This window comes from Haplochromis burtoni, unplaced genomic scaffold, assembly GCF_018398535.1.
Source record: "Haplochromis burtoni strain Fernald_Lab_line unplaced genomic scaffold, NCSU_Asbu1 Contig_8, whole genome shotgun sequence".
Taxonomy (NCBI): Eukaryota; Metazoa; Chordata; class Actinopteri; order Cichliformes; family Cichlidae; genus Haplochromis; species Haplochromis burtoni.
In genome coordinates this window covers 3,195,905-3,209,674 of record NW_024582369.1, presented here as the reverse complement: position 1 = coordinate 3,209,674, position 13,770 = coordinate 3,195,905, and the positions used below count along the sequence as shown (strand labels likewise).

General features: G+C 37.6%; 1 protein-coding gene across 2 annotated transcripts; it reads left to right on the top strand.

The window, feature by feature from the left end:
* On the top strand, positions 1-13,065 carry blk (BLK proto-oncogene, Src family tyrosine kinase). 2 transcript variants are annotated; one of them, XM_005914383.2, is made up of 14 exons: positions 1-121; positions 1,076-1,162; positions 1,336-1,432; positions 1,558-1,588; positions 1,939-2,032; positions 2,130-2,228; positions 2,360-2,463; positions 2,578-2,727; positions 3,225-3,377; positions 3,470-3,649; positions 5,365-5,441; positions 6,201-6,351; positions 7,849-7,980; positions 8,108-13,065. In XM_005914383.2, the coding sequence occupies exons 3-14, from the start codon at positions 1,337-1,339 to the stop codon at positions 8,308-8,310; spliced, it is 1,470 nt and encodes a 489-aa protein (XP_005914445.1). In that variant the 5' UTR covers positions 1-121; positions 1,076-1,162; position 1,336; the 3' UTR covers positions 8,311-13,065. The 2 variants fall into 2 exon arrangements, with proteins under 2 accessions (XP_005914445.1, XP_042082476.1); XM_042226542.1 differs by lacking the exon at positions 1-121 and having other exon boundaries at positions 140-1,162.
* The last annotated feature ends 705 nt before the right edge of the window (positions 13,066-13,770 follow it).

Sequence of the window (13,770 nt, the reverse complement as noted above, 5' to 3'; positions counted from 1 at the left end):
TCCAAACCAAAATGAGTGAGTGAGAGTGACACACTGACAAGCACTCAGTTTTCAATGAGGAAATTGAAGACATTTTGCATCTGGAGTACTTCTGAAGACACGAGCCAAAGACAAGCTAAAGGTATTTATCTGCTGAATGAAAATATGACATTATAGAGCAGTGACAGGGACTGAGAATTTCTAGATATTGTGAGGTAGTGGTGAACATAATAGTGTAAGTATTATTTTATTTAAATAATGTTGTACAATGTTGGTAAAACACATCACAAATTAAACAAAACATAACGCATAACGTGGATGATAAAATATGTGCGATAGAAAATTGGCAAAAGTTTCAAGACTAATTATTATTATTAATTTTCATTCCAATTATCACTTTTTTTTGGGTGAAATCCATAAGTCAACGGCTTGTGTAAAGCCTCCCTAAAGTCATGCATTTCTTGACATGACATTTTGTTATTACAAACCACTGAATATTAAAGCACTGCTCTTGCTGTTTTAGGTGTAATTTTCCATTTTAAGACGTAATTAAACCATCGATATTCATAATACGGTACTTACGCTTACAGTATAAAACACACACAGTCCAAATCTGCTACATCATTATTTTATCAGTGTTGTGTATTTGCATGTGCAGTCATTATCTTTAGCTTCTGTAATACACATTACATCAACTATATTTGACTTTGTGATCTAAAAAACACCTTTAACTTTTAACATTAACACCTCATACAACTTGCTTCAGATAAACAACAGTTCTTGTTTAACACCATCACTTAGTTTGGTGACATTTCTACACCAGTGTGTTTTTAGCTATTTTTAGCCGTTTTCTTTTCCTCTATTTTTAACTGGAACATGACAATGAAGCCCCACCATAAACTGTACATGCTAATGCAATGGTAAAGAGCTGTAAACACATTTTCACTTCCTCTTTTGAGAGCCAGTTTTAGTTTTTTTGTTTTCTTGTTTCAATTTTATTATTTTTCTTGGGTCACCTGTTACCAAGCGATACACCTAAAGAGACGCTCACTAAATACATTTTAGCAATTTTGAGTCATTAGATGTCATTTTTCAGCACCGGGCATGAAGTCAAAGAGCAGGCCCTGCAGTGGGAGGAGTGGAGACTAAAAACAGCAGCAGTAAAGCTCATCTGTTTGATCAGGTAACAGCAAAGTAATAAGCACATTGTAGCTATGTGAGTCTCTTTCCAGAAACTTATTGGATCATTGTTTACTGATACTACACTAAACAGTGCGTTCTGTAATTAGATATGTGATTTTAGTAAACGTTAGCATCATGTAACGTAGCTAAAAGAGGTTTCCACCAAACACGCAGGATGGGCTGCACTTGCAGTGGCGAGAAACAAGTAAAAGAAGAAGGATTCCGCAAAGGAAAACACAAATCACACGCCTCCCCGTCATCAAACCATATAGTAAGTAAAACACTAAAAAGATTTACTCGGATGTGAAACTAATTTTACTCTAATTACCTCAAAAGGTTTACTTGACACACTGGACATAATCAAAGTCTTCTTTTTTTCCTCCCAATTCTTTCAAGGGACGAAGTGGAAACGCCTATACAAATAATGGTAATCACAAACTTCCTTGCATATATCAACCATCATAGTGGAAAGTGACAGGCCTGCATTCACGGACCCAACTGCTGCTGCGTTAAGAGACATTAGTGGCAGTAATAAGAGCTACAGTTTTGTGATCAAAATCTTGGTTGAATTTCCTCTCTTCTCTTCTGGGGATTAGATGAGATTGCAAACACATGAAAGTAATGTTAATGTCACAGATGTAAAATAACACAGCGGTTGCTCGGAGAATGAAAACAATATCGCCACAAATTGCGCATGTTAGAACACAGGATCACATCAGGTAAAAATTAGATTAAAAATACACTTTTAAAGAAACTCTGTGCTCTTCTTTCCTTTAGATGACACTATATTTATTGCACAACACGACTTCAAAGCGACCAACGACAGTGATCTGCCTTTCAGAAAGGGAGACAAACTTAAAGTATTGCAAGAGTAAGTCTCGTTCTATGGTTCCCACAGTAGTGAAAGTGACAATAAAGAAAGCGCACAGAGAAATAAAATGAATTCGGCATGTTTGTCTGGTGTACAGAACCGGAGAATGGTGGCTGGCCCGACTGCTGACGACTGGACAAGAAGGCTTGATACCATCGAATTATGTAGCCAGAGCAGATACACTGGAAGTGGAAAAGTAAGCTTGAAATATTATGAAATGAAATGTAGCACACATCTATTGATTGATTAATGTTGTTATACGGGGTTTTTGTATTATTATATTCAGGAAGAGTGACTTCTGTGGTTTTGTGGTGCTCTCTCTTGCAGATGGTTTTTCAAGGATTTGGGCAGAAGAGAAACCGAGAGGCTACTTTTAGCACCCGGAAATAAACCAGGGTCCTTTCTAATTCGAGAGAGTGAGACCTGTAAAGGTGACCACCATCAGTATCTTTCCGAGATCATGCCACAACTCACATTTTTAGCAGCTACCTCTATTTATTTTCATTGTGGTCAATAAACCCAAATGTCCTTTTTTCCCCTCTCAGGGTCATTCTCGCTGTCAGTCAAAGATTATGAAGGAGAAAGAGGAGATGTAGTAAAACATTACAAAATCCGTTGTTTGGACAAAGGTGGCTACTACATCTCCCCTTCCAACACGTTCCCGACCCTACAGGAATTGGTTCAATACTATACCCGTAAGTAACAACTACAAATACAACATCTCCACCCTCAAAAAGTTTGTATTTTCAGAGATGTATAATTTAAGAAACCACATCTATGCACAGGATTTTCTGTTTCCATGTTTCCAATTCAGCATTTATAATTGTAAAACCTGCATCTTGCATTAATTGGACTCACATTAAGCTTGCTGCTTTGAATTCTAAAACATCTGCAGTGACTTTGAATTAAAGGGGGAAGTTCGACCCTTGTGATGTGTTGTGCATTTCCTGAGTGAGAGGAGTGATAGTCTTTCCACTCCTGCGACTAAACCACAAGATAAGCAGGCCAGATCTTGAGAAAGGTTGTCTCAAAGATCAACTTATGAAAAAGAAATGCACGAACAAACATGCTTTTAGGATTATCTAATGAAAGATGAGATGTATAGTTTCTGTAACTATATTTATCACTTGTGCAAAGAAAGATGGAAAAGATTTTTGTTTGTTATATCTGAATGTATCGTATTTGGGTGCAGACACGGCAGATGGGTTATGTCAGCGACTGTATGCTCCCTGTAAGCCTATGGCCCCTCAGCAGCCATGGGCCCATGATGAATGGGAGATTCCTCGAGAGACAGTGAAAATGGTGAAGAAATTGGGGGCCGGACAGTTTGGGGAAGTGTGGATGGGTAAGGGAAAGCCACAGATCAAACTGTTTGAAGACACCTAATAAACCAAGACGGCAAAGTCTATAAAGCATTCTGTTTGAATTATTTGGCAGGTTACTACAAGAACACCCAGAAGGTTGCTATTAAGACCTTAAAGGAGGGGACAATGGCGCCTGAGGCCTTCCTTCAGGAGGCCAACCTGATGAAGCAGTTGAGGCATGACCGACTGGTACGACTTCATGCTGTTGTCACTAAGGAGCCCATTCTTATTGTCACCGAATTTATGATCAATGGTAAGTGAAACAAAGAAGAGTTTTAAGAGTTGCTGATAATTAAATATTAACTATAATATATATATATATAATGTAGTACAAATTGGCCTTTCACCAATAAATTAAAACAGAAGTAATCTGGTACTGATTTTCATGATTGTTTTTTAAAACAATTTACTTGAAAATATTAAAGAACATAGTCGCAGTGGCATTAAGGGCTGTCTTGATTGTCCGAACAACACAAGTGTTTCCAATAAACAAAAATATCTTTTTGGAAGCAGTTTGAAACTGTGGGCAAAGAGCAATTTTTTGGTTAGTCTTAATTCTATAGGCCAACCAAATATAAGATTTTTAAGATTGATACAAACACCAACATTTGGTGATTTGTAAATCTGATATTCCAACATATCAGCCAATATAGTTTTTCTTCCAGAGACACGAAATACAAACAGATTTGCGTAACACTTGTTATTTATTTAATCATTTACACTCTTCACTCTGATTTGATCAGCTTATTGTTGTTTTTTGTCAACAGGGAAGTTGCAGAGTGCTCTCTGCTGAAGGGTGTTTTCTCCGCTCTCTTCTTTACATTTTGAATTTTCAGTCGTCATTACAAATTCCAGTACTGATAAACTGGCAACTAACTTGTATCATTCAATAAAACAGTAATACCTGACATTTCCCAATTAGTACTAAACCAAAAAGAGTGTTGATAACGTACAAAATTTAGCAAAAATGCAAACCTTCTAACGATGCAGCTGGTGGTGTACCACAGCGCCACAGCGCCTGGAAGGTGGGAGGCGCCCAGTTGATATCGCTGATAAAATAAACCATAGCACAAGTTACAGATGTTTGTCACCCAAGGCCTAACTTTACTCATGCAGAAAGCATTTAACTTATGAACTGAATTTTACCCAATTGCAACTGATTAAAAGTTGGTTCCTTTTCTGAAGCGTATCGCTGGTGGGAAACATGCTTTGAAACATATTACTTGTTCTTCCTGACTTTGCTTTTATCATTTGCGGAAATGTGTGCGAACCTGTTGACGTCAACTATGCAACCATTCTTTGGCAAATGTTATAGAGAAGTTCACAGTCATAGCCGCTACGGTAACAACAAGGTGGGGGCGTAAAAAAATATCTGCGCCAGGGCCGATCGCAGAGTTGTTACGCCAAAATATATATAAAAATATATACACGTGGACATTAAGATAACATAAGATGACATGAGATATATGTTACACTTTTTCTTTTTTATATTCATCCCAAAGTTGAGGAATATAATGTATTATCTAAACACATTAACAACAATATTTGTGACTCTTTTAATATTCGTCTTTTGCAACTGTTTGATTATATGGTTATTGCTTAAGGCCTTAATGTTCGGTGTATTGGTGTGCTAAATGAGATTCTGTAGTAAAGGCAAGCTAATTTAAATATCATACCTACTGACTTCACCAGGAAATGAATATTAAAATCTTTGGTTTGGGTTTTGATTAGACTGGTGCTTGTTGTACTGACTCACTTTAGACTGAACAGACGGCTCTTATTATGGCTAACGGCTAGACAATTAAACACTCTGCCGTATCCTCATTTTTCAAAATGTGCACCAATCCAAAAGCCCCCAACAACAACTGGAACATTACAGAGCTTTTCTGTTAGGAGATATGTAGGTAGAAGTTTCAATTAAACCACAGTAGTTTCAGATAATATGTGCTTCTCTTTTTTTATTTGCAGGATGTCTTCTAGACTTTCTAAAAACAGACGAAGGGAAAAAGCTAAAGCTAAATAAGCTGATCGACATGTCAGCACAGGTAGGAAACTTCTAATAAAGAAATTCAGTTACATGATTTCAGTTAACTATCGTGTGTGCATGACATTTTCAGCGATAACAGTCACTGATACTGTAATCTTGTAAATGCCAAAACGTTTCTTTTTGCTCTGAGTGTTTCCATAATTCTTTCATTTGTGTCTCTTCTGCTGCTTCTGACTGTGATAGTCAGCGTGACTTTAATCTTTAATTAAAAGATGAGTGTATGCTTTGTTAAAAAACAAATACACTAGCCATCTGGCTGACCTCAATGTCTATTTTTACATTCTTGCTGCTCTACAGTAACATTTTGAAAGTACCATATACTATGCGCTTTGGCATCACACACACGGAAACTGTCAGCAGATGCTATGTGGTTTCTGTGGTGGTGCTTTTGCTTGTCTGATTTGAAAGCCTCACCCTACGTCAATTATTAACATCCGGACAGGAAATCATGCTATTTTTCCATCCACAGTGAGCTCCCCCAGAACTCTTTTGGCCCTCCAAAAAACTTTTGACTTCCTGAGAGTTGGCACATCCTGTTAAACCCACTCTACTGTCATTTTTTTTACAATGTGAACATAAGTATTAACACATACAGCTCGCTGTAGAGGCCTCGTTGCATGTGCTCGGCTTTTATAAGACATTCAGATTCCTATCAAACTGATGTGCTGTTGTCTTGTGTGTTTTTACGATGGAAAACCAACATTTCTTGAATTGACATTTTAATCTAACAAATCTGCTATTTCTTTGGATATACCAGATAGCTGAAGGCATGGCGTACATTGAGAAGAAGAACTACATCCACCGTGATCTGCGTGCAGCTAACATACTGGTCAGCGAGACGCTGCATTGCAAGATAGCAGACTTTGGCCTGGCCAGAATCATCGAGTCAGAATACACGGCTCAAGAAGGTGCAGTAAGGAATTTTGACGTAAACGCGCCTCCGGTGCCACAAACAGGATTTTAGAAACACTCGCATCACAAAGAAACGCTGACGTCTTGTCTGAAGACACATTTCCATCCCCTTTAGAAATTTATGACCCAAGTTTTCCTTCTTCTATTATTAATATAGGTTGTTTTTATATAATGTATTTTTCTGTAGTTTTCAACATTAAGGACGACAATCAATAGTGTCTGATAAATGTCTCAAGAGGGCCTTTAGTTAATATACAGCAGAATATAGAATTCAATTCTTAACTTTAAACCAAAGTGCTCAATAATTAACAGATAATTAAATCATATTAAGTAGTGGAAACTTTAAAAAAGAATGTCTACACAGAAATCTTGACCTTTTTTGTTTAAGATACTGATTTTCTTTTTTAATAACTTGATTTGTTTCACAGATTAATAAACCATCACTTAAAATTGGTAATTTCACATTACTTATTTCTATTGCGTTCTTCTCCTAGCCTGCACTTGTGCATTAATACTGTAGCGTTCGTTTCATTGTGTCGGGCAAGTTCTGGATTTGCAGCAGCATGCATGCTCTATTGAAATGAGTTGGTATGTGCTGATTTTTGGTAGGCAGGTTTCCGTAGCTTATAGTTGCTGAGATTTCGTTATATTTACTTTTGTTTCAAAAAAAGCAAAGCAGTAAAACCATGTTTGAACTGGGTTACGGGGTTTGTGACTATGACTGCGGTGGTACACACAGGAGTGTGCAGCACGGTGCGTCGTTCATTATAAGGAAGATTTTTGAAATTGTTTCAAAGCACTCTTGTTGATGCTCGTCAGGAGCGATATACTGCTTGGTGTGTGCGCGTGTGAGGGCGAATGTGTAAAACAGAAAAAATGTGATTTCATTTAATCATCTGAGCTTAACTTTAATTGAAAAAGGCACATATAGCACATATAGCATTCAATCACCACTTCACATGTAAGCACAGCTGCCGAAATCCTTTTTTGAGCTGAAGGTCATTTCCTCTGTTAGCAGAAACTCACCCTCCTCCCCTACCAAAATTAGTAAAGAGTGATTGCTTCAATTATTTTTAAAACAGCATATTGTGTTTTTAAAATATGTTATAAAAGTGTGAGTACAATGCCCATAATTTTCAATCAGGTGTATACAAGTGTATATTCTAATATCAATATATATTTGAAATTGTATTTACATTTTGTCTAACTCTGTGAATTAAAAACGTATAAATCTGTCACAGTGATTGAAAATCTTGTAAAAAAAACAAGAAAATAGAACCCACAGATTTATCAGAGCGACAGAATGATCTGTAAATTCTCTAATGGAAAGCTTTCTCATTATTTCAGAGTATTTCCTGCCCATTAATCATCCCACATTAAAAGGAAAATAAACATTTACACAAGTGCGAACACACCTACATGTCCTTCACAGTGAACAACAAGTAACACAACTTCCTTCCATTTTTTTCCTTTTCCTTTTGTCTAATAATCAGGTGCTAAGTTTCCCATTAAATGGACGGCTCCAGAGGCCATCAACTTTGGGACGTTCAGCATCAAATCGGATGTCTGGTCCTTTGGGATCCTCCTGACAGAAATAGTCACCTACGGAAGAATACCATACCCAGGTATGGGTTATGTGAAATAACTTCATATTTACAGAAAACAGCTCAAATATTGCTTTGCTATTTTATGAAAAAAAAAAAAGTTACAAAATATCTGTCAAAGCGCATGCTTTTTTTCTCTCTTCATCAGGTATGACGAACCCAGAGGTGATCAGGAGTCTAGACAGGTCATACAGGATGCCATGTCCAGACGGCTGTCCAGAGGAACTGTATGATATCATGATGGTGTGCTGGAAGCAGAAGCCTGACGACCGACCGACTTTTGAATATCTTCAGAACACTCTCAACGACTTTTTTATTGCCACGGAAGGACAATATGAGATGCAGCCATGATGACAGAAAAAGAGAATGTTTTTCGTTGTGGACAATGAAATCTCTTAAAAAAAACATGACTTGAATGGATAAAGGACCACATAGCTTTTTGATGATACTTTTTCTTTTAAATAGAGTGATGGATACGTTTTTCACACCTGCCTTCTAAGTGAATGTTAAAGATATTCATGGCTTCTTCTGTCTGTAGCGGATATCAGTCAGATATGCAACGCGGCTTCATGTCAGCGCCTTTTCTCGATGGAGTATAAGGTTGCATTCTTAGAACTGATGTATGATGCGTAATAGGACGATGGATATACAAATACAGTTCACTCATGTTGTAAAGCAACATCTGGACCCAGAGAAGTCAGCACAGGTAAAGTTGCAGATTAAACATTTGCATGGTACAGAAACTAGAACCCTGAGATTACATGCACAATACTTTGCACTTTTTTTTCTTTTTTTAAAAAAAATAAGTAATTCAGCAGATTTTTTTTTAAGTGCTTAGCAAAGAGACGTTATTCTTGCATTTATGTCTTTTGTAAATAAAAATGAAGAACTCCGGTATTTCTTGTATTTAAATCAAAAATTTGAAATTACAATGCTGAAAAAGCATTTCTCATGTAGGGCTTTAGTGGTGACTATCACTTTTTACAGTTTGGTGTTTGAGACAACGAGGATGTGTCTCAGTTCACCGATCATTAGAGAAAATAGCAGCGTTTGTGTTTTGTTTTGTTTTTTAAAAAAGACGTTTGACATCTTAAGTGTGTAAGTAAAGCTAACACTCTGGATGAAACAAAAATAAAAAGAACTTTAAAGTACATCACCTCCCTCGTGAAAACAAATGGCAGCAATGTGTAGACTGAGTTACTAACTCTAGTTTCGATCATGTTAACATGATGAAAGGGGTGACTGACCCGAACATACCCCCCATTTTGAACGGCAACCCATAGGAAGCCTTTAAAAGCAGCTAACTACTAAATTACAGCAGTCTTCAACTGAGCCTTCCCAGGGGGAGCACAGACAGTTAGTGATAAGAGACTGGAATGGCTGTGTTAGCCAAGGGGTGAAACTCTGCCATTTCCTGAATGGACAGGAAACAGGAAGTGTGCGTCAGCATTCCTAAAATGCCACAAAGCTAGAACAGTCTCACATACCAAGTTAGTAGTTGTCTTCACATTTTTCCTCCTGAAATACATCCGTTTGAAATTTACTTTTTGTTGTTATTGCTGATTGAGCGCCTCTGAATTGTGAGGGAGAGGGAAATTGTCATTTAACATAATAGTGATGGTAAATAAAAACCAAAACAACTTCAAGTATTCTTAAAATATATAAAACATTATTATTAATCTTATTCAATAAGAGCACATGAGAATAAACATGCATTATATCTAAAAATGTCTGCCATGTCTGTTTAAAAAAAATATGGCAGGTGATTTTATGTTGACATTTGTAATATAAAACTGAATATGTTTTAAAATAGCCTGTAAAGCCAGTTGAAATGTTTTTAATATGCCTGACCACTGGACTTTTTCCTTATAAATACAAATTAATCTTTAACCTCGCAGAAGACCCAAAGACGTTTCAACATTTTTAATCTCTCATATGATCCATGGATTCTGTCCCATGCATACTAATATCAGATATGGCAGGTGCTATGTCAGCATCAGCGACAGTGTATCAGTGTTTTAGATTTTCTTGCTGTTGTTTTTTTTTAATGATTGCAAGCATGAATGTGTTAATAGTAGTTTAATTTCAATTCATACTGGTTAATACCAGCAGTGTCTTGGAAATCAATTATATAGATTATTTATTCTCTGTAATTAGATTACTCTTTTCACCTTGTGGACAATGCAAATCAAATATGAAAATGCAAATACATGTGTATTTTTAAAAAATTAAAGTGGGAAGTGAAAAACTGAAAGGCCACAGGGCACAGTGCTGCAGTTTTTTTATACTCCTATCATCCTGCAGATGTCAGTGTTACACAGTATAGCATTCTGTAATGTATCTACAGTATAATGCATGATAGCTTTGAAAATTCTGGAAATTTTTCATAGAGGTATTTGAGAATAGTCCTGGTGAACTCACCGGAAACAGTACTGTATATGCTCTGGTATATCAAAGTACTTAATAACAAAATGTCAACACTGAGTCTTAAGTTGCATTTAAAGTAAAAAGGGTTTATTTGCATACTGCTAGTTTCTCCCAACTTCCCCTAAACTGTTTTCATAAAATAAAAAGAAGGCAACATGCTGCTCTGCCTATGGCCAAAAAATAATATACTCACAAATGCTGTATGTTCTCCACCTTGTTCACAGCTGTGCTCACAAATTCTTCATAAATCACATATCAGTCTGAGCAATTACACAGAAATCCACACAGCTAACCATTCTGTCACGCACTGATCCTATCACAGTCATCTGTATGTATTTAGTCTCTGTCGCTCTAATTGGCTTTCTTTGCATCTGAAGGCCGTGTTGAAAGACATTTAAACACGGCAACACACACACACACACACACACACACACACACACACACACACACACACACACACACACACACACACACATTTATTTAGGTTGTTTTTTATGTTAATTTCGCTCTTTACCGTGAACGAATTATCTATTCAACATCCAAATAAACTCATCAACTGAGGATGAGCGTATTAAGTTATGAGGCAAAGCCAAACATAGACACAGCAGTCTGTCAGCCGATCAACTGAAAGGATCGCCATTAATAAAATCTCACACTGGAGAATGATTGATAAGAAACATTACCCTGAAAAGAACTTCATGTTAACGCAAGATGACAAGACGCAAGGGGTAGAGGTTTAAAGGCCAAATCATCCTCGCTCCTCCTCCTGTGCATGACTGCTGGCTTAGAGTAATAATGAAGGGAAACAGTGGCTCGCACACAGATTAATGAGTGATCCCCCCAGAAGGCAACACATCATTAGCATTTGATAGCGATAACCCTGCATGGCCCTCTGGGACAAAAAACAAAACAAAAAAACAAGCACATCACCACAGATGAAAAGAGATGTGCTTTCATCTTCCAATAATGTTTTCAGTGGTGTTTAGTTGGCATTATGCTCCTCATAAACATGTTTTCTCTTGGTCTCTCTCTTGGGCTTTGATGTCATTAAAATAATGGAGTCCATCAATCAAATGTGTTCGCTCTAATAGAATTGAGGGCTCTTGAACCCGTGACAGACGATGTTTCCAGAACATTTTACCAGAATAGATAAGAAAGTGCAGATAAGAAAAGAGGTGAATGGATGTAGTCATGAATTTCACTGAAATTGCTCTCTCACAATAGCAGCTATTTTGTGTTCTCTGATTAAACCTATGAAAAAATAATGACTTGCATCTCTCTCCTGAAACATTACCTAATTTTACGGGCTGTTTAACAACTAATGTGTAATACTTTGAAAAAGAAGCCCAGCTCTTTTCATGCGTGCGGCATGAAATGAATCTGTAAAAACTTGCTGTGCACGAGGTCAAGAAGTGAGATAAACAGGCCATTTTCTCGTGTATGCAGAAGAAAAATATGTCTAATGTTATACTATATCTCTGCGATGCCATTTACAACATTCAGAAGCTCAATTTCAAGAGCGTATTCACGTAACATCACTCAATGGTGAAGATGCTCGGATTTGTGTTTTCTCACAAATCCAGCTAATTTTTAAATGTTAAATCCATCAAATCGCTGCATGTACAGCAAACACAGTTGCTCGAAGAACTATTAACTTAAAAGCCTCTCAGTTCTGGAGAGCACTGTTTGCTTTCACATTAATTTTTCTTTCAGACCCAAAGCAAGAAGATGACCGACTACAACCGCAGCAAACGAGAAGCTTATAAAAGAACTCAACTGTCAGCACAGAGGCAGAAAGACAAAGCCTGGGACTAGCTGTTGAACATAAAGGAACCAGGGTCAGACATTTTCCCTCACAAGTAGGTGAAAATCAGACTAAAGCTTTAAAGGGATTGCAACATTATACAGCAAGACACCCCAGCCAAAACAGGTTCAAATACAGACAATATTTCCCCAGTAAAAACTGGGGGTGTTATGACAGCAGACGAGCGCACAGGCCTACAAAGGTTGATGCTGTTTCCATGTACATTGTGATATCGTCGCATTATTACAATAAACAAAACAGATTGTTCAATTCCAACTACTTTGGTAAACTGTTGTAACTAACAGTCATTTAAACATAAGGCAACACATTTGTGCCAGTCATGTATACGTATATGTAAATAATAGCTTCTCTGCCCTGATGTTACATTGATAAGTCTGATTTGCGACCTACGTGGTGTCTATCAGGTATATGTGTGGAAACGTATGATAGTCTATGCTACAGTATCACGCTCACCACCACCGCTTTAAAAGGAAGTGATGTGTTACACGCTTGCTTCTCTTTCTCCTAATTAAGTTGTGTCTTATGTGCTGTAGAGATATCGCCCTAAATTTTCATGTAATCCCAAGTGTTGTGTTAAGACTTTTCTAATTTCTTCCCCCAAATTATTAAATCAATACTTAATCAAAGCACTCAAACACTCACCAGTCATTTTGTTAGGTGCAACTGTTCGACTGGTACCTAATGAGTCAATCATATGACAGGTATTTCAGAAACTGCTGACCTACAGGGATTTTCCCATTGCCATGAGTCTACATGGTCTGAGAGTCTTATCTTTTATCATCAGAAAGAAATAACCAGCTCCTAGAGGACAGGTGGAAGAGGACGGGTAGATGATTCCTGGAGCCAACAATTCCTAGCTGTATTTCTCCATCCTGCTCCAACCATGACAGGTTGTATAAGCAGCTGAAGAGAGCAGGTCACCAGGAAGAAGGTCGATGGTGCTGTCATAGGGGACAAAGATGACACTTTGTCTTTGCTGAATACCTCCTGTAGGCCATGACTGCACCATCGACCTTCTTCCTGGTGACCTGCTCTCTCCAGCTGCTTATACAACCTGTCATGGTTGGAGCAGGATGGAGAAATACAGCTAGAAATCGTTGGCTGCAGGAATCGTCCACCTGTCCTCTTCTTCCCATCCTCTTCCCCAGTAGGAGCTTTTTTTTTCTTTGTGGTGATAAACAATAAGACTCTCAGACCATGTAGACTTTTGCGGGATCAATGACATCACAGTAAAAAATAAATATCCACTCTAATTAGCTCCACTTTTGAACCCCTCCATGGAACATTTGGTCCTCATCCAAGAGGGTGATGAATGGAAAACAGTTTTTAATACAGCTCTCTGACACTTTGAGTACCTGGTCATGCCTTTTAGACTTACAGATGCTCTTGCGGTATTTCAGGCACTGGTAAATCATTTGTTAAGTCGTCGTATATCTTGACAACATTGTGATTTTTTTCTAAGACCTTGCAGGAGCACCAAGTTCACAACTGCAGTGTACTACCGCAGCTTCTGGAGAATTGACTCTGTGTCAAAGATGAAAAGTGCAAGTTTCACTCAC

Bases quoted from the DNA above. Each gene is read 5' to 3' on its own strand.
- blk (XM_042226542.1), top strand. From the start codon at position 1,062: ATGTCATTTTTCAGCACCGGGCATGAAGTCAAAGAGCAGGCCCTGCAG. The intron at 1,163-1,335 runs GTAACAGCAAAG...CCAAACACGCAG, and splicing joins AAGCTCATCTGTTTGATCAG to GATGGGCTGCACTTGCAGTG. The intron at 2,033-2,129 runs GTAAGTCTCGTT...TCTGGTGTACAG, and splicing joins AAACTTAAAGTATTGCAAGA to AACCGGAGAATGGTGGCTGG.